This window comes from Pseudopipra pipra, chromosome 1 (genome assembly GCF_036250125.1).
Source record: "Pseudopipra pipra isolate bDixPip1 chromosome 1, bDixPip1.hap1, whole genome shotgun sequence".
NCBI classification, from domain to species: Eukaryota; Metazoa; Chordata; class Aves; order Passeriformes; family Pipridae; genus Pseudopipra; species Pseudopipra pipra.
Window position 1 is genome coordinate 87,296,177 of NC_087549.1, and position 23,895 is coordinate 87,320,071.

The window sequence follows — 23,895 nt, forward strand, 5'->3', positions numbered from 1 at the left end:
CCTTGGACTAGGGGCAAGTAATGAATGCAGCACAAATCATTCCATGTAATGGACTCTATTTATAATGCTAAATTTACTTGTCACTTGGTAGGATGGCCCTTGTTTGGTATGGGATTATTTGATGCAAATATTCTGGTAAAAAATTGAAAGATGAAGGAAAGGTGGCAGAAGAATATTAAAGTTAGCTGGTGACCTAAATATATTGCAATACATATGACTTGGAGCCTTACAAGTGTCAGAAGCTGAGACACAGTGCTACAGCCTGTAAGAAGGCTGAATCAAACCTCTCTGGTCTTTCTTGCCCTCTCCTTAAAGCCACACATGGAGTTCATTGGGTAAAATACAATCTTGTCAGCATAAGGCCTGATGTTTTCCCCACGATCCTGGAAGATTTCAAAAAAATTAATTGTTCTTCAACCCACTGTACTATAAAAAATGGCTCATTTGCAAAATGTTCTGTTCCTCACAGAGGCCATGGTTGCTAATTAGTCACCAATAAAGGGGAAGTTATAAGGGCAAATGTCATGTAGCAGTAGGAAGGTACTATCAGTGATGCCACAGCAAGTTGACTCCACCCAGCCTGTGCAGGAGAAGCAGCTCCATTGAATTCCTGCAATTTGGCTGCAGATGTTCAGTCCTAAGTGTGGCAATCTATGATGTAAGTCAACAAAGTATGGGAGGCTGCCACATCTTGCCCTACACCAAATCCTCAAAAAAGATATGCCCATATTGACTTGTCAGTTTAAAGCACACACAGGCAGGCAGGAGGCTCATGCTGCTGCCTGTTCAAGTCAGAGTGAAGCCTTGGGGTATGTTTACTATAATAAATGGAGCCCAAACTGGTAAACACAGGCTTGGCCTCATAAAACTGCAGAGTGCAGATACAGCACAGGCACTGGTCTCCAGCCTGGAGCCCTGCTCACACAGGGCTATTCTCCAGCCTTAAACTCTTGACTCTTGGCAGAGTTTATGTAAAATTTCCAGACCCAAACTGTCATGTCTCCAAACTCCTTAGTACCGAGCTGTCCTTCCTGGACCACCCCCTCCCAAAACCTGATGAGCTCAGCAGCAGAAAGTGTGAACCCTTGGTAAGGTACTTACTCTGGCACCAGGGATTGAACAGGATGTACGTGTCGGTTGCAGGGTTTCTGCGTGTCCGAAGGATGGCAAAGGGAGTCCAGACAGCAACATACAGGCGGAACTTCCCAATGATGCAGGTGGCAGAGGACATGATGGACAAGCGAATGGAGTTGTTCTCCCTGTGAGTAATCTTGGCTCCCCACTCGCCTGGTTTCAGCACATTACCTACTATGATTGGGATGTAGGTGCCTTTGTTTTGCTGTGGATAGCGACCTGGGGAGAGAAGAGAAGAGGTTCGCCTCGTTTTAACAGTTTTTCTAAACTCCCTAGCAGCCCTTTGTCCCTTTGTCCTTATTTTCAGTGGAGTTGGCAAGTTTGTGTGGGCAGAAATCACCTACCTCCCTCATTGCCTAACACAGCACTTGGTCACTTGGCAGTACTGCCACACCTCCCCACAGGCAGCCTGTGCAGACACACCCACCCATCTCACTCCAGCAAGCTTCAATCTTGCTGGTTCAAACGCTGTCAGAAGTGTAGCCCTGGCACTGTGAGCAGGGGCTATCCAAGGCTTTTCTTGCTCACCATTGTTTATACTAGTGCAGCAAACTGCCCTCCAGCAGCTTGGTGTCAGCTAGACTGTTAAGTTTAGGAGTTTAGGTAAGAGCCCCTTCCCCAGTTCAGATGCACCCAGCACCCTTGTTACTAGCATGCAAGTGACCTCTGGGGCACAGACATCCATTTTGGGGCTCTTTAGCAGAGCAGAACTCTGTTCTTCTCACTGCACTACTGTGCTGACAAGCAGGGACCAAGCACTCTTTCATGAAGTCCACACAAACAGAGGAAACACAAGTGAGTCCACCTGCAGACACCCAGCACTCAGTTCCCCCCAACCACCCCCTCCTCATGGACGTAGTGGGAATCAACTCTGGATGACCAGAATATAAATCACCGTATCTGTGCTGAATTGCCAAACTTCCTCTGCTAGAAATGGGTCCCAAAGTATGACAGACCTTCAAAGTAACACACATGATAGTCTACCTCACAGTAAGACAACACACCCCCCAGAGAAGCCTATTTTACTCTGCCAACTACATGCAAACATGTACACTGCCAGGATTCAAAGTTGTGTGAGGCTCCACCCTTTGAGACTGAGGTAGAGCCAAACTGTATCTGGAAGCCAACCAACAGCACAGATAGAAGAGACGCTTGTGAGAAGGCTGAGTTCCCTATCTCATTCTCAAATCTATTTTTCATTTCATATTTTAGGCTGAAAGTAAGATTGTCTCATTCAAAAATAGGGTAATGAAAAGCAACGATGGCAGACAGAGGGACAGACTTCTATATTTTTCATTCCTACTATTTAAGAACTTCAAAATTAAACTTACAAGGGCGTTGATTTTCTTGCTTGCTTATTTTTATACTGCTGATGTAGAGATAATCCCAGATCTGAACACTGGTACATTTAGGAAAGGACAACTCCAGCTTTGAATCTGAAGCTCGCAAGCTGCCATGAGATTTGTGTTTTTGAGAAATCTGGGGCTACTGTGCTTCATCCAAGAGATTATTCAGAGCACATGTATTTCCATTTTGCAGATATTCAGTGCACATAAATAGCCCTGCTGGCCAGGGATGCTGTAACACATGAAACTCATTCAGATCAGTGAGGGACGCAATGGAAGGAAAAGACCCACAGGAGAATAAAGGACTAGAACAAGAGAGCAAAATCAATAGAAAATATGAGAAGATAGAGCACTGGACACTTCAAATATAAACCATCAAAGGAAAGCCAGTCTAGAGAGAAGAGCCTACAGAGGTAACAGATGCGAATCCTGTGCCTGCTAACAATTGCGATCTGAGAGCTGAACACATTCTTGTTCTTTGTAGTGCAACTGGGTATGACCCATCATGCCTCTACAGTTAATATTTTGCTTCTACTTTTGACACAATCTTTTTCTAAAAAAAACAGGCAAACAAAGCAGCAGAGCAAACCAAGTGGTAGAGCTGATATCTCTGAAAACCGTTAACAAGTGCCACTTTTAAAAATACCTCCCTTACCTCCTTCAGAAGGGTGGGAGGGGGAAGAGATGACTATTTTAACGTGATTAGGAACTGACATCGTTATCTTCACTGGAAGCTGCATGTCAGTGTAGCAGCCTAGTGGGGACAGAAGAAGCCATGCTGTGGTGGTGGCTTTGCACCAACATGTCCGTGTACACCATGTATATGGGGAGGCTGCAGAATCACTCCCCATTAAATCTGCCTATAGGAACCAGTTAGGATCTCAAAGAGGCCATGAAGCCTTTTCAAGATATCCTTATGGAAGCACTGGCACTGGCACCTCATAAGCAGGTTCAGCGAAGTACTGAGCCTCTGGTATTCTCACTTTTTCTGAAACCTCGACATGTGACATTGCATTTTCTCTTCCAAATAAAGGTCCTTCTTGCAAGCAAAGCCACAAGACACCCTCATATACCTGTTGCTTGACAAGGAAGCACCTGTAGTTGCTGTTGAGGAGTATGCAAGTTCCTTTCAGCCCAGAGCCTCACACAGCTGCTCCCACACAGAAAGACGTCACTGTATTTTATTACTCACCCATGAGGAGAAGGTGCTCTGGGGTATTGCCTACACTCCTACAGGCATAGCAGAGATGCCAGGGAAGGGATATCCTAGAAGTCAGGATACTTCGCAGATATTGTAAATAGTAAATACAAGAGAACACTGTTTGCTTCTGACAGATGATCAGAATTTGGTGCTTGCTAATGATTGCATAAATACTGAACTCACAAGGAAGTTTGGAAAGACGGGCAGAGCCTTCCAGAGCACAGTGAGCAATTTCCAATGTTTTGTTTGAAGAGAGGACAGGTTCCCTAATCTTCTGAAACAAAAACCAGAATGCAAATGGAAGAATATGGTTTGCAAATGGAAGAGTAAGGGAATTGTTACTTCTGACACAAGCTTACAGAGCTGAATTGTAAACACACATCTAGACATCTGACAGCATCAGCCACAGTAGTCTCATATACACACATCTGCTGTCTTGACACTAGAGTGCTGTAAAGCTGAGTAACTTTGGCATTACATGGTAAGGTTGCTGGCAAAATAATCCTTATGTAGGTTCAGCACTATATTTATCAACTTTGTAGGCAAGGATTCTCAGGTTGGCCTGGGCATTTGACTGTTATCTACATCTTGAGAACACATTTCTGGCTGCAGTGGAAAAGTAGAGCCAACTTTGGCTCATAGTTGGGATATCTGTAATGTTGGCCCTTTCTCTGAAGGAATAACATGCAGTGGTGATTTCATTCTCTGGTTTAGTCTCCACAGAAGATTCGATGTTATCCAAAGACTCATTACCAAAAGCCTGTGAATGCCTGACAGACTACTCTCTGCAGGGTCTCTGGTGCTAACCCAACCCACAGAGAGGTTGGAGGGTGTTTGGGTGCATGTCAGGTCCAGGAGCCTTGTAGACAAGATAAACTGTTTTTATGCTGACAGGAGGGTGCTGTCATTCTGCCAGCAGCATCAGCTGGCTCAGGATCTCTCCGGCTCTGGTTTGCTCCAGGAGTTGGCAGCCTGAACTATGTTCCACAGCCAGTTCTTTGTGGTTGTCTCACTCCCCAGTGCTCACGTTTTCTTTGGGTGTAGGAGGCTCTGGCCCTCACATGAGGACATTTCACAGCCAATTGCTCTGTGACAGACAAAGTCGTTGTGTGACATCACGCTGTTGGGATGCCCCTGTCTGCTCGCTATAACAGCACATGGAAATGGGAAAATCTAGCCTGAGAACTCAAAAAGCCTGGAGATTGCTGTGCTGGTTGAATTTTTTATAGGCTCCTTTTGCAGCTTAGAAGATATCATGCTGATACGGGGGCTGCTGACTGTCCTGTTGTCAAAGCAGAAGAGGACAGGAGAGAACTCACAGTGACCCTCTTTCTTGGGCCTACAACTCTCTGCATTTCAGTGCTGGGTACTGAGCCACAACACTGCCAGAAGATATTATTTTTACAGAAACCTCCCTTGTATGGAAGGTTTAACAGCGCAACCAAATCTATTTCCCCTCACACACAGTGCACAGGTCTGCAAGTCTTTTGATACTTCTTTCTTACCCTTTCTTATCCCACCTTGGTTTCTGTAACTATCCAAGCTGGTCTCCTAAAGCTCCTTCTCACTTCAGTTGCAGCTCAGCTCAACTCTACACTTCCTGGGGTTTCCAGGCACCCAGAAAAAGAGGAGCAAAATAGCTGCTGTCACTATTAAAGGAGCTCATAAAATAAATAAAAAACATGAGTAAAGGTCTATGTGGCAAAAGGGACCATGAATGAAGCCTGTGTGGATGTGGACATGTATGGGATGTCCCCTACCACACGCAGACACTTTACAGAGGCAAAGAACAAAATGCAATGTTTGTTAAATTTGCCGAAGTCTATTTATATAGCAGCAAAATAATGTGCTGTCTAAAACACAGAACTGTGGTCACACACAGGCATTCAAAGTGAGTTATTTTCAACATATGCCTTAGCTCCCTAGCACATCAGCTCTGGGCCCATCAGGCATGGAGGTAAGCTGTGTTAAATTCTGGGTAAAATTGCCACACCAGAGAGGGATTTACATCAACAGAGAGATGGTGAGATAGGTGCAGCAACTTCAGCTATCAAAACACAAGCACTCCTCTCTGATGGACGTGGGTTACCTTAGAAGAGAGGGAGATGAACAAAGCTATTTCTCAGTAGTCTTTTTAGGAACCCTCCTTAGAAGATTAGCTTTTCAAGGAGTCAAGGAATCTGTCTCCCTTTGGGACACATTGCACACAATAATTAACAATTTTCCTGTAGGTTCATTTTTTTGTTTCAATATAGTATTTCATATAAAGGGTAAAGAATCTATTTCAATGCCAGCCCTGGAATTCATAATAATTATGACAGGTTGACAAATACGTTTGAGCTGGAAGCCACAAGTACAATAGCTGTGTAGCAGAGTTAATACTTATTGTAGCAAGCAGCCTGGAGATGGGTGTTAGTATATGGGAACCATGACAGGAAACAAAAAGTAAAACAAAGAGAAAAGAAACAGGAGAGTTGCTTTAATAAAATTCCAAACAATCAAAACAAACAACAAGAAGAAACAATCTTTTTGTAAAAGACAGTAGTGTCTAAGTCACTGTTTTAACATCCCGTCTGGGTTCCTCCCACTCTCAAATTCTATTGCCTTCAGAAGCGCTATATAAAACTTGGAAATGTAGGAAACCCAAATATCTTGAAATAAGTTTTGCTCACAGCTCCAGTTAGAAATCCTTAACATCTGGTCACTCTGTCCCAGGAGTGGATATTTCTAGTACTTTACAGTTGTAGAACAGACACTGGAGTCACGCACCTTAGCTATTAAAACAATTAAAAAATACAGCTAGATTTTATGTGCCACTTGATGTTGCTGCAGCAGTGCAAATGTGAGCATAATAAAGACTGCTTGGCATGAAATACTGCATTCATAGAGCACCGAGGGACTCCCTCCTCTCTGCTCCTCTGGGGCCTGACTGGGAAGTCCAGAGAGGAGGAAAAAAGTACCCCAATACCTTTGTTCAGAAAGTGTTTAGGTTTGTTACTTGCTAAGAGCTGGCAAACAGGTCTCTTATCTGCCTAGAGTCAATCTCTAGGAAATGTGTTCCACTGCTAATAAATTATTTTTTTCTCCCACAAAATGGGACTTCAAGTTTAGACCATCAGGTGTTTCTGTATCTCTGCTCAATTTTTTGTAGTTATTTGTGAAACAGAGATCTAGTGATTCATTAAACTCTCAGCATTAAATATTAACACCAATGCAGTTTGACTCCTGCACCAGTTAGTTGCTCTTGTGTAGTGCAAAGAAGGTTCCTAAAAATGTCAGGATCCAAAATTTTCCAAAGAAGAACTTTTACCCCGAGGCGGAACTCAGCTCGACATCCCATTCCAGATGCTGGGGATCATCTCATGTTCCAGCCCCTCTGCTACCACATGCCCTGCCATAGAGCTGCTGAGGAGGACAGGTGACAGCAGGGGTAGCAATACTTTCCACTAAGGCAGAATTACTGCCTGACAAAATCATTAAAACCTCAATAACCCTGGAATAACACTTGGCCCAACTCTGCTGTGAAAACAGGGAAAGGCTGTGGACACTGCAGGACAGTATGAAGAGCTCCATTGATACTGGTGTGTATATCTTGAATTTGACCCCTGGTTATTTAATTGAACTCAGCTATCCCTCTGACCATAAGTGGGAATTTGGTGTCACCTAAACAAGCCATGCTCCAGGATCAATTCTAACATCTTTGTGTTCTTAGCTGCTTTTCTGTGTTTATAACTATCCTTCTGGAGCAGGCCTGGGAAGACTTTGGAAAAAGGAGCAGTAAGTCTCTGCTCTCATCTCAGGCCAAAAGCCAATGATTTATAGAAGCCTAATGAGAGCATATGGATGGATGCATGGGTGTCCACACATGCACACATGTAGAAAGGTGATAGTAACCTGGGGGACTGGAATTTATGATTGTTCCAGAAGTATGTCAATGAATAAAATGTCCATAATAATATTAAGGGCTAGACCAACATATATAGATTTATGAAGCCATTTAAGGAAAATCCAAATAGACAACAATTTATGAGGATGTGGGGAAATATATCATTAGAGTCAGGATGCACTGTATAAAGTTATCAGCCTCTTAAAGATTTACAGCCACATACTGTAAACTACTACTAAAAGCAAGATTGAAGGCTGTATAAGCCCATCTAATAATACATCTGCTTTTCAGAGAAATCCCTGCCAGCTCAGCAGTGCTGGAGGAAACTTTGCGGCACTCATGACAAACTGGCTGCCCCAGGTGAGGGAGTCATGCTCAGCCTGGCTAAGCCTGCATTAGGGAAAGCTAGGAGAAGCACAAAGTATTCCCATCATCACAAAGACAGTAGTCTGGAGAGACCTCGATGGGTGAGGGGGTCCATGGGCTGCTCTGGGCTCGCTGGGGTTCCAAGTAAACTGAAATTGTTCCCACTGGGGGGAACTAGATGTAAGCACATCAACTACACTTGTGGCTCTTTCATCTCAACCCCAGACCAATAAAATGAGTATCACCCAAGTGGTGATGCTCACCTTTCCTCTTCTAAAAGCCAGGAAGTGGATGGCAAGGTAGGAACTATGTGGTGATGGAGCAGCTCTCAAACCATAGGTACTGCAGCAGGGCTGTGGTTCAGCACAAGAACTGGAATAACATCCAATTACTCTTTATAAGTGGATATTTTTCCATGTGGATTTTTTGGCACATTTATTGTTTTCCATACTTTGGCAGGCAAGTATGGTCCTAATTTAATGAAGGATTATGTGCAAAACTGAATTATAATAATTCACATGTTAGCATTTCAGTCAATTTCACCGATGGTGACTCTACAGAAAACAGTCTGTTAAAGCAAGAACAACTTTAGTCATAAAGAACAATCACAGAAGAATATCTGTAAAAGTGACTTTCAAGATATTGGAGTGAATTGTTTATATATTTACAAACACATATATATTTGCTTAAACAATTTAACCCATGAATTCTAACCTCTGTGTGAATGGTGTTTAAATGGACTGTGGATTAAAAAAGATTGTTATTAAAGGTTGTTCTGTGAGTGTTTCAGACCTAGTTTTACATGATGCAAGAATCATTTGTCCCAGGGACCCTTGATTCATTATCAATTAGAAGATTTAAGCAGTCTCTACTTGCTTTTCTTGCTTCATTAATCATCTTTTTAATGATGTAAAAGAAGCAAAAATAGGAGCAAAAAAAAGAGAAGGAAAAGTAAATTTTACAGAGTAACGGAAATAGAACAGTTCTGCGCACACACAGAGAATCAATTCATTACCATTGTCACATTTTTCAGGAGCAAAATTAGTATTTAATGGATAAAAATTCTATGATGGATTAGCGTCAGTGTTAGAAAATTTCCCAGGGCTGGGAACTAATAATTTCTGAATAGCTTCGTACAACACTGTTGTATAAACAGCCCGCACTGTAGGAAAAGCCCTGCAAAAATGGACTTTGAATTTTCCGAGCTCCAACTGAATTCCCTGGGAACCAAGGCCAGCCATCCCCACAGAGTATCTTTGTACCTTATGAGAATAGAATCTCGAACCACTCATAATATTCTGCAGTTCTGGGCAACCTGGTCCACACTGCCTGGGGTAACATCCTCATCCTTGGAGCTACTGAAAACCTGTCCCTAGGGCAAGGCCCAAAGACACTGGATCAAGCTGGACCTGGTTTGAGCAAGGGCTAGAGATGAGACCTCTGGAGGCCCCTCCAATGTAGGTTATTCTATTCTACAGTTCTGCTGCACCATTTGAAATCTACAGCTCAGACACACAGAGAGCTCCTTGGAAAGGTCTTTTTACAACAACCTGGCAATATTTCTGTGTGTCCATCACTTTAATGTCTCAAACTCAGCACTTTCTTAGGAGGTATACTTTCAGCACAAAAAGCTTCTCTGAGCTCAAGTTGCCTCTGCTGTACAGCTGTTGTCTGAGCAGCTCCCTAGGAGTAGCTTCTGCCTGACAGTGCCAAAGGGCAGGATTCACCTCCCCTGCCTTTAGTGTACTTAAAGTCAGAGCCTAGTCTATGGTAGAGAGTCAATAGAGGAAGCAGAAGAGAGTTCATCCCATTTTAAAACAGCAGGGTTAAACTACGCTTGGAGGTGCCTGCCTCTCTCCACTGCTCTCAAACAGCCTGGGCAAGAGCTTTTGGACTGGGCTCTGGTGTTTGGGCTGCTGGCAGTAGGAGAGGTGAATGCTTGCCCTTCAGGAAGACAAACAGAAAAAAACTGGATGAAAATGGCCATGTCTTCCCATGACAAAAGGTTTGAGAGCACAGCACTAAGACCTTCGGCACTCAGTGCTCTTTACTAAGTATGAGAAATATTTTCTTCTCAGCATTAAGCTTTGGACTTGCCACTAAAAGGAGAAGTAGCAAGAGTCAAGCACATAATCTCTAAATTTTCCTTCCCCATTGTGGACTGTTTTTGTTTTGCTTTTTGTTGCTAGCCTCTGAGAACAAATATACTGCGTTTTCACCACATGTTCACAGAGAGAAACTTTCATGGAGCACTGAGTGTTGACCAGTTCCTACAAGAGGAGCCTGAACATCTCCCAGTTGAATCTTTGTGAGCTGAAGTCCTTGTAGCAAGAGGGCAGTGGTGCTCACAGAAATGAACACATAAAAGCGAGGGAGGGCAGTAGCGTCGTACACTATCCTGTGTATGCAGCCCTTCCCTGCAGCCAGTTGTCAGCCACCACACACGGACACTGGTCTCATTTCACAGAAAGGACAATAACAGTGAAGAACAGGGAGAGGAATTCCACCACAGACTCAGGGCTGACCCAAAGGAATCATTCAGAGATGAGTTTGTTGCAGAGTCTCCCCTGGCTCAGGCTGCATTTAACACCTTCCCTACTCCGTCTGAGGATGAGGGGACTTTTATCCATGCTTAGAGATTCAAGGTACAAACAGTGGATGAATGTATTATGAAAGAGCATCAGAAAAATAAATGAATGTGTTCTCTTAAGTGGACTGTGCAGTGTCAAAAGAAGTGTTAATTTTCTTCTTCCAATATAGAATATCTGATTAAAACAAATGCAAACTGCATGAAGTGCAATAAAAAACAAATGTTCCATTTTCCACTTCTTCTTGATACAGCTGTTTGTTTTAAACATATAAAGAGTAAGGGAACAGTCTTGAATTTAATTAAATCCCAAAAGAACTAATGATATTTATGCATATTAAATTTTTAAAGGCACTTGTGGCTCTTCAGCCAATCATTCACTGGACTGTCATAACATGCCTCCCAACCCTAATTTAAATTAGAAAGAAGAGACCCATGAAAAAAAATGTGCAGACAGTAACATTTTCACTGCACATATGTTTAAGAGATAAACGCCCATCTAGCTTTAAAAAGCAACAAATCTAATAAATGCCCACATCATCATAATTCAACGACAGAAAAGAATCAATGTTACAAATTTCAGAGCTGCTTCTCACAGGAAAGTAAATTAAAACATCAATTATAACCTACTTTAAAGAGTGTATAAGGAAAACACTGATGTCTTAACACAGAAACCACCAGATCACTCTAGATGAAGCTGGGGGTTTCCCAGAGTTGTGTTGTAGGGAGCAGCATTTGCTGGGGCCATCTTTGGAGCATATCAGGAAGCTCCACTCTGTCACTTGTTTTTTCCCTTCTCTAGTAAGGTCAGGCCCTTCTCTAGTCCTGTACCTTCAATGAGTCAACAGATGCATTAGGATATGGGTATCTGATGAAGACCTCACAGTGAGAAGAAAAAGCTTTCTTGCTTCTTCTGCAACAAATGAAGAAAGTTTCTGATATCATCCTGAGTCTCTCGGCTCTGGTGAGGCTGCAACTCAAATCCTGTGTTCAGTTCTGCGCCCCGCATTACACCAAAGACATTGAGTTGCTGGGGTGTGTCCAGAGAAGAGCAAAGGAGCTTGTGAAGGGGTTGGAGCACAAGTCTGATGAGGAGTGGCTGAGTGAGCTGGTGTTGTTTAGCCTGGAGAAAAGGAGGCTCAGCGGGGAGCTGAGCTGATCACTCTCTACAACTACTCAAAAGTTGAGGGGGTGGTTAGTCTCTTCTCACGGGGAACGAGAAATAGGACAAGAGGAAATGGTCTCAAGTTTGTACCAGGGGAGGTTTAGATTGGATATTAGGGAAAAAATCTTCACTGTAAGGGTTGTCAGGCATTGGAACAGGCTGCCCAGGAAAGTGGTGGAATCGCCACCCCTAGAAGAATTCAAAAGACATGAATGTGGAACTTGGGGACATACTTTAATGGTGAACTTGGCAGTGCTGGGTTAACAGTCAGACTGAACATCTTAGAGCTTTTACAACCTTAGTGATTCAATGATTCTATGGTTCTGATTCTGGTCCAAAGCTGAAGTGTTTGAACCTTCTCTGTTGTTACCAAAGTTGCAAGATTCTTCCACCCTGTATAATTTCCCTTGTTTTGTAATCAATATTTTGCTATCCCTGTTCGTACTTTTCTCACCTCAAACATCAGAATCCTCCTCCCTGCATCTCCTAAATACTAATAAAAGATGTTTCGTGTTCCACTTACCTTTCAATGTTGCTACACAGCATTAACCAGATACAACTTTGAAAGATCAATAAAGTACAACTTCTTACTATACAGAAACCCCCAAATACTGCTTCTTCTTCTCTTACATGAAATTCTGCTGATTTTTTCAAGAAAGGATTCAGACCTTGTTTAGAAAAACACTTCCTTGCCTATGGTTAAACCCGTTTTTATTGTTTATCAATCATAACAGGAAAAGACCCAGCCATTAAGTACTGCTATGTTCCTGTTTATGATAGACTCACCAACCTTCCTTTGCTGATAAGACACAGCCTTTGCCAGGCACTTACCCATTAAATACTCCAGCCAGAATTGGTCTGTCTCTGGCCTGTAAGGTCGATTGAAGTCAATCTGGATTTGGAAAGGCTGTCCCCGACGCACTATCAGCTTGGGATTGTAGTACTTGTCAGTGTGGTGCTGCTGCTTGTTGATCTCATGGGGGTCCTTGAACATATAAATATCCACAACACGCAGGTAATCTGCAGAGACATGTAAATGAACAGAGGGGGAAGGAGTCAGTATGTTAGAAAGTCAGTATCGGTATCAACATCACTAGAGGCCATGTCCTCCTCATCTCTGGGGAAGGAACACCACATAACAAGAGCACGCTGGATCTGTTTGGGGCTTACATCCCCCTGGCTGAGCAGAGACTTATGGACTAACACTTCTCTGTCCACCTGCCATTTCCACGGAGGCTACAAGTCTTCTAGTGCACAGCGAAAGCAATCGCAGTAAGAACTGGTTGATAGGCATGGGAAGCTGAGTTTCCCCGTGGAGAGTTTGGCTCCATCTGTCCTTTGGAATGGACTTTCTGCAACTCTAGGCCTTGCTGTCACAAGTTTACCAGCGCAATCAGTAGGCCTTTGACAGTTGCGGCTTCTTGTTTCCCTTCTTGCAGCCCTCCATTTTTAAAACGCAAATTCACAGGGGTTTTGTGATGCTTAAATACATTAATGTCTGCAAAATGCTACTGGTATTGAGTGCTGAGGAGCCTGAGAGGCAGTTAATGATCTTGCATTCAGCTGAGAGCTTGGATTGCCTGTATTAAATAAGATTTGGGTGTACTGTATGTGTCTAGACTCAGCTTCTCCGTACACCTCCACTGCTATTAGTGTCTTCTTATGAAAACTATATATACCATTATAGTATATAATTACAGCATAGAGTTACAGGCAAGCAGCAGTAGGTATCTGTAACATGCACAGGCAGGGCTTCGCTCCCTTCAAATTAGGGCTATCCAAAGGCTTATAGCCTAACACTGCAAGGAGTAGTTTACTCAGCTAATGACCAGTGTGGGGTGGCACTGGGATAGCCAAAGGCACTTGCAGTCACCATAAGCTACATGACTTTATCATACCATGAATCTTCACAGTGGGAATCCTCTCTAGGATAACATAACAAGAAACCACATGAAAATGAACTGGACATCGTTCTTCTGCCTACATGCTTGGGCACATAATCATGAAACCTCTGCCAGGAGGAGGACCATTACTACTCACCACCAGGAGAGAGACAGAAACGTAAAGCTAGATTTGCAGCTCTCAGCTTGTCTTTCCAGGTACTGACAGTTAGAAACTAGCTAATTTCTGCATTTTATAGTGACAGTGACAGAGCCAAACTCATGCCTGGCAAAAAGAGGTGCAGATTTACAGCAGCTGGTGGAGCTGTGTACACTTCTGATGGTGGCTAATTTGGCCTACTATTAAGTACACTGTGATCAGGAACAAGTGCTCACTGAATGAGTTGGATATTCAAGTCACTGAGGGTTGAATGTGGCCCCTTTCACAGACGCTCAGACAACAGCTTTGCATGTTGCCTGTCTGTTAAGGCAGGGAGACACTGCAGAGCAGCCAGCTGAGGACAAATGGCAGAGCCCTGCAGGCAGCACCTTCCCTGGACACCAGCATTGTCCTTCTCCTACCCCAGCCAAGACACCCAGCCTGGGCTTTGGGCAGCAGCTAATGGGAGACAGGAGTAAGGGCAATAGGAATAAGTTCTGCTCCTGCTGGCATTATCACTGTCAGCTCCCTAGCCCTGTCCTTCATGAAACAGAAGCAGAGGAATATGTCTGAGGACACAGGAAGATAAGGAACCTTTCATGGAAAAGCCCTGGATAGCTGAACCCAAAACCATCTGCCCTCTGCTAACCCTAATCTGCTGAAAGGCTGGAATACCCTGTTCAATCATTAGTCAGGTCTAAAGTCCCATGGCAATGTCATTATTATTCTCTTTTCAACTCACGAGGCTTCTGGAGTAACTTCTGTAAAACCCCTCTGGCTTTAGCACTGAATGAAGTTACAGAGACACCTGTGTGAAACATTAAATGTATTTTGTTCAGAAATCATTCTCATTGCCCCCCATGAAGTAGGTCATGTCTTTGCCTCCATCCCTGCAAAACTTACCAATGCTCACTCACAAAAATGCTGACAAAGCTCACAATTAAATTACATGAGACAGGAATTTCCCAGGCAGAGATAAAGCAGGGAAGGAGAGAGTTTCTCCTCTTACATCTCCCAGTCCCTTCCAGTCTGAAAGCACTGCATGTAAAATCTGTGTATCTTGGGGTTCTGTGAGGGGTGAAGCTATGAATAAAAATTTGACTCAGCTTCTCCCTCCTTCCAAGGAGGCATAAAAATGGAGTTGAGGGTTTGTTGTGTTTTCATCTTGTTCTAAAACAAAAGGTAACAGTAACCCTGCCCTTCCCTCTTACCTTCAGGGAACTGTCCCTTCAAGGAACTGCAAAGCTAAGTCACCCTGGGCTGTCAGTTCAGCATTTGCTTTATTTTATCTCAGGACTTTACATGGCTCCTGTCAGAACACAGCCATACACATCTGCAGAAAACACTTTTCATTTTCAGTCTCGGTGTTAAAATATATGTTGAGCTTGCCATCTGAAGATAACCTGTGTCTGAGCCTGTGCTAATTACGGTAAGAGAAATTACAGAGGACAAAACATGAGCAGGGTAATGGGATGTGCTAACACCATCCCCAGGGTTCGATCCAAAGGAAGTCGATCCAAAGGAAGGCTCCAGGCAATGCTCATCTCTTTGTGAGGGACAAGTGGCCATTGAGGCCTACTTTGAAGTCAGGTCTGTTTGAGGGTTTGCCTGTAGCCTGATCTACCATTTAGTGCAAGCAGGTTTGCTGCAGGAGGGGCAGCAATGTGATGCTTTCTTAAAGCTTTGGCAATGTTAAATTTGCATGGAAATAAATGAGCACAAGCTTGAGCTGTTTTTCAAATAACAAGAACAGCCTTCTGGTTTCCTTGAAGGACCAGAGGAAGGGCTCTGAATTGCAAAAACAAACAAACAAACAAACATGAATTTCCAAAGGAGGTGCCTATCATGCTGCTAGCAGGGGAAGCACGACTGCCTGGCGAGTCACTGGACTTTGCAAAGGAGGTTGTGTGGGGAGCTTGCAGACCATGGAGCTGCAGGGCTGTGTACTCCCACCGAGCGCCCTCATAACATATTGCAGTGAGATGAGCTGGCTAGGATGAGCCAGGGGGAGGACATGGGCACAAGCGTGTTCAAGGAGACTCAGGCTTCTTGCTGAAGAAGCACTCGGGGGCTGCACGTCCTCCTAACTGAGCATCTCCTCCTGCAAGCAAGCCGGCTCCAACAGCAGGCAGCCCACTGACCAGGCTGGGGGGGCAGCCATACCCGGCAGCCTCCGTGCTCTCTTCGGCTGTGATTCAGCGGAGTAGAAGTGGGTGTCAGCAGAGAGCTAGGCAAGCACAGGGTTTTACCTCATCCTAGAGTAGTAGTTAAAATAGGTCAAATGAATCACACCCTAAAAATGCCTGTTTCTCTCTGTTGGCTGTCAAGGGAAACGAGGGTGACTAGCTCAGCTGTAGACTCCTACACTGCACAGATCAAGGGCAGAATTCAGTTAAATTTAGGCATCTAAATGATGTGAGCCTGGTATGTAACCTCTTATTATGGCCAGTTGGTGGCTGGTTGCTGCAGCCAGTGTAGCTGGGAAGAGTACAGATGACCCTGGAACTGACATCCATTGACTCTCTGGACTGCCTGTGCCCTCGCCTCCACTTGCTGGATGGCTCTCTGTTGACTACAATCTCTGAAGGTGACACAGGTGAAGACACAGACGTTTAGATGTTTATAGCAGGTGTCCAAAGGCTAGAAAACACCTCAGTTGTGATAAAAGGATTTACATGCTTTTTTCAGTGTGTTACGGCAATAAAATCTGGGAATCACTACAGAAAAATTTGACTACCCAGAAGCGTAGAGACGTGCAAGGGAAGGAGAAGGAGGTAAGCAGTCCTCTCCAAAGATGTATCCACAGCTCTAGAGCCCTACTGCACTCTGCCACAGACACTCACTTTATCCCCCTAATACAACACTGATAGTGCTCTGGGCCAAGCTCCTGAATGTAAGGCTGAGTTCCATTGGGCTATAAACCTTTAATGTGGTCTGACAGGTGACTTAAGCATCCTACTCCAAACAGTATGTCCAGGGACCACACTTATATCAGCTGGTATCGCAGGCTTAGGTCATAGCTGACATGCACCAAAACAGGAATGCTACTGTAGTCCTTCCCTTCAGGTCTCCCCTTGCATGTCGTTGCTACAAGCATTGGAAAGAACTGCACAGCAAAGCGGATTCAGCTGTACAATAAGAGTTTGCCTGTTATGCATAGATTTATTTTTCAGCTGAACCAGTCCCATAGCCAAGTTTACCCAATGGCCACACAAACCCTCACTTTGGACAAGGGATGTTTTCCTCAACAGCAGCATCACCTTAAGCACATGTTCCTGCCTCAACTCACTTGACCCAACATTCCTAAGTTTCCCTGCATTTTTGAAAAGCAAGAGGCTGCCACCCACCAGCACCATACTTCATTCAAAGCCTGATGTGAAACACATCAAAAAGCAATAGGAATTTTTCTCCTGGTACTAGTGGGCTTTAGCTACAGGCTGCATTCCTTCTAAGGTATCCCACACTTACACTTTTCCAGCTTCTGTGAGCATATTTGGTTTGAAACGACATCTAGCCAGGACCTGTACTGCATTACATTTGATAATTTAAACACACAGACTTGCCCCAGAGCTACGGGGTTGTTTGAATAGGTTCAAGCAAAATTTCTGCAGTCTTAACATGACCACTGGTTGGCTAAGGCATTTAAAAAAAAAGTAAATGCTTTTTAAAGAAATGTGTGTGTATTAAAAGGGGGAGGAGGGGAGGAGGGAGAGGAACGTGTGGTTAAGGCACATGATTAGGATTACAGAAATAATGCTTTTCAACTTGTCACTTAAAATCTCTTTGCCTGCTTCCCAATGTGTAAAATGCAGTAATTAATGCTTGTCCACATTTATTAAGCACTCTTTCAAACCTGGATCAAGAGTCCCCTCTGAGCATTAAGTATTATTACATCTGGCTACCCTGATCTGCGACATTCAACAAGTTCTGCTGTTCATTTCAAATAGGCAAACAATTTAACATCATTTCATTACTGATTCATTCAGGAGTTAATCCTGATTTCTTTTAAGCCAAATCTTACCTATTTTTTTTTCTGGTTTACTCCAAAGAGTTGGTATTGAGAATGTACTTTGGTTTGTCCATGCCCTGCTATGACATTGTTTTGTTTCCCCATCCAAACAATTATAAAACATTTCATAGGAGAACAAATAAAAATATGAGTATTCCTTTTAGTTTCATGTTCTTTTTTGTGAGTGAGCTGAACATCTAGCAAAAGTTTTCCCTGCCAGACAACATTTTGCAGTTTAGAGCCAGTTTAGAGCCATATAGATGAGAAGGGCCATTAAGAGGAGACACTCCTGCCTCTTCACCCCACTGCAGCCACCACCATGCCTGAAGCCGGCAGGTTCTAAAAGTGATTCTGTGATTGTGATCAAACTGGGAAATCCCTTGCCTTTTTTTAACCAATCCCACAGTTCAAGCACAAAACTGCTCACTCAGCTTCTCCACTCCTCACGTTTCCTACCCATAACCTGTGGTAACATTCTCATGCACATGGGTGTTTTTAGTAAGTTTATTCATGAGCAGCAAGAAAAGCTATCTGAGATAGAAACATGTAAGGAAAAAAGTGGTTTGGATTTAGTTCACAGACCTGAGCTAAAGTGAGTAGGGAAGATATAAAAATAGACTTGTGGCTTAATTGTACACTGTACCTTTAGGATTAAATCCTCTAGGTATCAACCCAAAAGGATCCACCTCGGGGACCTCATTTTCTTCATCATTGGAGTTGTTTGGTGGGAGGGCTCTTCTCCCATTCAGAGGAGGTTTCTTCTCCTCTCTGGTGCTCGTTGTTTCAGACATCCTATTTTAAAAATGTTGTAATACCATGAAAGAAAGAAAGAGTGCAAGGAAAAAGCAAATATGAGCTGGTATGGTACATGTAAGATGGAAGAAACCAAAAGCAGTGTGGGGTGCTAGTGAGCTACATGTTTTTAGACTCACAAGAATAAAACCTGAGTGGCAAGAAACATTGGTCTAATGATGAAGTACAACTCTCTAAGGACTGAAAGGCATTTTGTGTTTGTCAAAACACATGAATAAGAGAAGAAGGGCAGGCGGGAGAAGGAGAGGGAAGTCTAACACAGAATAATTTGCCTAGGAGAAGCAGGACACTAAAAATATTAGGAGGTTTCAGGTAAAAGAACTGGAAAATCATTCAGTCTCCCACCCTCCATAACAGCATTATTGAATCCAAACCAGCAAATTATATTTCCAGAAAGTGCATCAGACACTACCTTTCCCTAATAAAAATGACATTATAAGTTATACTGCAGGCAAGCCAAATACTACAGCCTACAGCAGTCTGTGGATGATTAGTGGAGAATTGTATTTTTGTCCCTATGCACACCAACACCCAATATCTAAAGGGCTAACTCCTGCATCCAGACAATCCACTTTTGAGAAAAAGAGAGGGGGGTGGGGGGGAAGAGAGGAAGGGTAAAGGGAAAAAAGGAAAAGAAAAAAGCACTTATCCACTTATTTCTCTCCCACTAACGTCCTTAAGGGAAATCTTAGATGTAGGCTGATCAGAGACTTTTCTTTGAGCTACTCAAAACTGCTTTCACATCTATTTCAGTGTAAGGATATAGCAATGAAAAAGCCATGCCACCCTTCTAAGAAAATATTAATGACTGAGAAGACAACTTCTTCCCAAAGTCCCTGAAAACAGCAATTTAAAACACAGCAATTATTTAATAGCAGTAACCTCTTAAAGGAAGGGGTTTTTTTAGTTAGCAAGAGTACCTTATTTTCAGATAGTCTTTTTTTTCCTTCTCCCTTGCAGAATTTCTGCACTGCAATAGAATCAGGGGAAAAGCTGGGAGCTTTTAAGTAACCTCTGTATATCCTCCTCCTTCCTGTTGCAATAGGACAGTGCTGAAATGATTGCCAAGCCCTCCCCGCGCCACCTTCAAGGGTCTGCCACCACTGCTGGCATGTCTTTTCTTCCTCTCTCCCTCTCCCTGCCTGTCTTATCCCAGTTCTGCTCAGCAGAAGTATTTCAGGGTGCTTGGGCTAAGGAAAAAGCTTGGGCACTGAAGTTTCAGTATGTGAGACAAAGTAGGACTGCTCATGGCATTAGGGCATTTGAAGGGGGAGATTGAAGGGGATTTTCTGAGGGACACGATCCAAGAAGCCATGTTTACCATGTTGCCAGTCTTTAATGGTGTCTCTTCCTCAGGGTGCCTGCGATGCAACTTCAGGTGTTGGATTTCGGAGTACTCTCAGGCAGACACAGTGACGGTTCCCCTTGCAGAGGACTGCGGGAAACATGGACATGGAGAGCTCATTGGTGGCTCGGAGCAGCTTTCTCTAGAAACCTTGTGCAGTCCGGGACAGTGAAGGTATTTTGCACCAAACAGCTGTGTTTGGGGCAAATTACTTTCAGCTCTTGCCCATGATAAAATGTGCATCACTTAACAACCAGGGTCTGGGGCAGTTCCTGGTGGAAGCATTTTAGCTTCATATCAACTTTCTTCAGTTCCACCAAGCTCTAAGGTAACTGGGGACTGTATGACACCTCCTCTGTGAGACAAAACTCTACAGGCTAGTGGAGCTGCATGGAGAAAAAAAACAATGTTGAGGGAAGAATTCGGGCCTACTGTTCTGCCAGCCGCTGTTGTTTGGCAGCAGAGGTAGAAACCACCTACTAAGGGCATGCATGGGCAGTGAAGAGGCCCTCTTACATACATGGGAACTGCCAAGGTCACTAGTTGCCTTGATTGCAGAGCAGATGAAGGAACAGGAGACACAGTGAAGAGGACTCTACTCTCTTTCAGGCAGCTATGACTTCCAGCCCCATAGCATCAGTGAAGCCTCAAAACTCAGGCTGAACACACCTGAAATCAAGCCAGAGGGTTGGAAAGGAGAGAATCGGGTCACATTCCTGTAATGGGAAGCAGCAAGTAAACCATCTGGAAGACAGGACCCCCATCCTACCTCCCTGGGGATTTCCCAGTCACAGCAAGGTAGCTTTACATAAGTCAGGATACCTGCAGAGCATGAAGCAGAGATCATAGCTGGGGACCTGCGAGCAGCATGGCTGCACCAGCATGGCCTTGTAGCTGGGCTAAGGAGCCTGCTAGGGCTGATTGCCAAGGTGCAGCACCAGGCTGCAGCAGTTTTGGGGGCAGCCTGAGAATCTGCACACAAGTGTTGCATTGTGTTTTCTCATGGCCAAAGGGTAAGAGGTGACTGCCGAAGACTGTTCAGAGCATAGCACAAGCCTGGCTGAGGGACTCCCCTTCCCCTGTCCTGCTCCCCCAGGAGCACAAGCACCCTATGGGCACAGATCTGGTCCCATCACAGGCATCCTGAGCTTCAATTTCCATTGAGTCACTTTTACACAGATGGGCCCTGCCGTAACCATCTGAAGGGCAACTGGCACCCCTGGCACCCGGGAACACAATGAGCTTTCTGTGGAGGAGACTGGTTGCTGATTTTCTTTCATTTTTTTTTTCCTCTTCCATCCACATTTCTATGTGGCGTGTTGTGCTTTGTGCCTCCCTCTCCCACTTCCAGCCAGCACTTCAGTTCCCAAAATTGCAGCTGCTGCGATGATGTTACAAAAACTGATATAAATATTGCCTCGGTGCCATGCCTGCTGGAGGCCTGCAACACAAATAAGAAACACCGTCTCCCAAGGAAGTCATGTGCTTCCCCAAGTGGCTGTGCTGCTGTCAGAGCCAGGAGGAAAACTTTCCGTCAGAGCAAGGACTGGAGCATGCGGATGCAGCAGAACAGATCCCACTCCAAACACTACACTGCAGAGCCAGCGGTTGCAGGTGTCTCTCCGCACCCAAGCACATCTCCCTGAGGCTTTCGGCAGAAGCAATGACCATGCAGAAAGTGAGGAGGCCAAAATTTTTGGTGGCAGCAGCAGGAGTGGGTCTTTGCATCCAGGGAGAGTAATGTTCTGCAGGCTGTAATTTATTTATTTTGTGGGGAGTGATGTAAATTTATGCTTATGACAGCTCCAGATGGCAGGTATTTTCTCATTACTTTGGCTTCTTAGCATTTGCTGCCCCTTGCCTATTAGACTGCACTGGCCTTAATTTAACTTCCGTAGTTCCAAACTACTGACGTCAGGGCTGATGCAGGAGGGGGTATGGAAAACACGAAACCCTGATTTTCCTGTAGGGCATTATATTTAATGAATGATGCACTGGGATGACCGGTGAAAGAGCACTCTCTCTTCCTGAAGCCGTTTCTGCACTGCACCCTGTGGGGAACCGTGAGCCCATACCCATTTCTCAGAGGCAGCCTTCAGATGCTCGTGGCCTGTGCCAAAGACCTTTGCAGTCATGGGCACCCTTCCCACAGCAATAGACTTTGGATAATGGACAGCCCTTCCTCCCGATCCCCACGGAAAAGCCCTTAAAGCTACAAAGCTTGCACTCTAAAGGGTTATCTAAAATGTACTTTCCTGTTGTTGCCAGAGCCAGCGTAGCTCTGTTCCAAGTCCTTCCATGCCAGACAAGAGTTTGTGGGGAAAAAAATTCCCGCAAAATGCACAAGTCAGTAAAGCTTTACAGCCAGAGGAGAGGGTGTGCCAAGATCTGTCAGACGCAAACTGATCAACCAGGTGCTCACATAAATGGATTGCTGTGCTGTGTGCCAGAGCCTTAGATGGGAGGGATGTTTTGTCTACTGTAGCTACACCAAGCACTCCTTGGAAACAGATGAGCATTGTAAAGCTCTGCAAGAGGGTGGCTTCATTTCTTCCTCTGTTTTTAAAATATTACCCTCGTGCCATTTGCAGTCTGGACGGGTGTTTAGATGCACTGGAACATTACAGTACAGCATGTGCACAGGAGTACCTGGGAGGACATCATCCTTACTCTCCAGAAACCAGACCCTCTCAACTCTGATCTTCTATACATAATAATACAACATTACCTCTCTCTTGTCTTCTCAGAGCTTCACTTGGGAACTTGCACACTTTCTTAGATGATCATGTCTTGTCTTCCCCCTTCCTCTGCATCACTACTTGTCGCCCAAAAATTGATGTTCCTCTTCCTATGATGCCCTGCCTCACCAAGACTGCAGGTAGAGTAGAGCAGATTCTAGAAGGAAAAAAAAAACAAACTAAAAAAATTGCTATTTTTAAATAGAAGCACATTTGAGAAATCTTCATTTGGTGATTTTGTTTGCATATTTTGCTTTGTATTTAAAAAAAAAAAACAACACAACAATTAATATATCTGTCTGTGTGTAACAGCAGCTGTTACAGGCTACCACATACAGAGGAATATATTTTGTGTTAATGCTGAAAATTCAGGAGGTCCAGCTCTGAAACACAGTATGTGTACACGTCTGTATGTGTGAAAGAGGGGCAGAGACAGAGAGAAATAAAATGGCAGCTCTTCCGATGGTAGAACATTTGGAGATGGGGATATAGGGCCAGTGTTCAAAAGATATTATTGCAAATGTTTCTGTTGCAGAAAGAAAAATATCATATATGTATATATTCATGCACACATTCTGCTAGGAAAACACAGCTTAGGAAATTTTACTCTTCTCTGAAAATTGTTGTTCCAAACTGCAAGCTTAAATTGAAACTGTAGATCTTTACAAGCATCTACATCTGTGCTGGCCATCTTAGGCTCCCTTTATCCTCCGCAAAGATCTAGTCTAGGCAGTGATTCATCTCCTCCTACAGCAGACATGTAAATAGGTCAGATGAATCATGGCCTAAAAGTGCCTGCTCCCTGTATTGCCTGCAAAGGGAGCTTGGGGTGATGGGTTCTACCATATGTGTCTACACTGTTGATGTCTACAGTGAGGTGAGATAGATCCTAGGCAAGGTACAGAAACAGAAAAGCATTTTATTTTTGTTTTGAGGCCTGACTTTCAAGTGCTAAATTAGTCTTTACTTTTATGGAAATACTGCTTCAAGTCATTATCGGTGACACACAGTATATAGTTCAATACAGTCTTTTTTCTCTCAGAATATGTGGCTGCCACTGTCAATTATGTAAAATATATTCTTACAATAAGTGTCAGATGACAGTAAAGTACATACAAGCTTGTAAGTTCAGGCTTGGGAAAACATGCATCTTTTTGTACTCGTTTGTGAAGGCGTTCTGTTTCTTCAGACAGAAATATGACTGTACATGTAGTAACTGCAGTAAAATAAGAAAATAATCATTATGACTATGAACAAAGGATCCA

General features: G+C 43.9%; 1 protein-coding gene across 3 annotated transcripts in view; it reads right to left on the reverse strand.

The window, feature by feature from the left end:
* The window catches only part of F13A1 (coagulation factor XIII A chain), a 119,148-nt gene that overhangs the window by 41,330 nt on the left and 53,923 nt on the right, over nt 1-23,895 (reverse strand). The window contains exons 2-7 of one of the 3 annotated variants that reach the window (XM_064663789.1): nt 22,621-22,787; nt 20,413-20,561; nt 19,869-19,982; nt 18,378-18,526; nt 12,517-12,705; nt 1,102-1,353 (exon numbers count right to left, since the gene is read on the reverse strand). In XM_064663789.1, the coding sequence (XP_064519859.1) occupies nt 1,102-1,353; nt 12,517-12,705; nt 18,378-18,525 (589 nt within the window). In that variant the 5' untranslated portion in view covers nt 18,526; nt 19,869-19,982; nt 20,413-20,561; nt 22,621-22,787. Of the gene's footprint in view, nt 1-1,101; nt 1,354-12,516; nt 12,706-18,377; nt 18,527-19,467; nt 19,574-19,868; nt 19,983-20,412; nt 20,562-22,620; nt 22,788-23,895 lie in introns of those variants that run through there. The other 2 variants (XM_064663799.1, XM_064663779.1) reach the window with 2 other exon arrangements.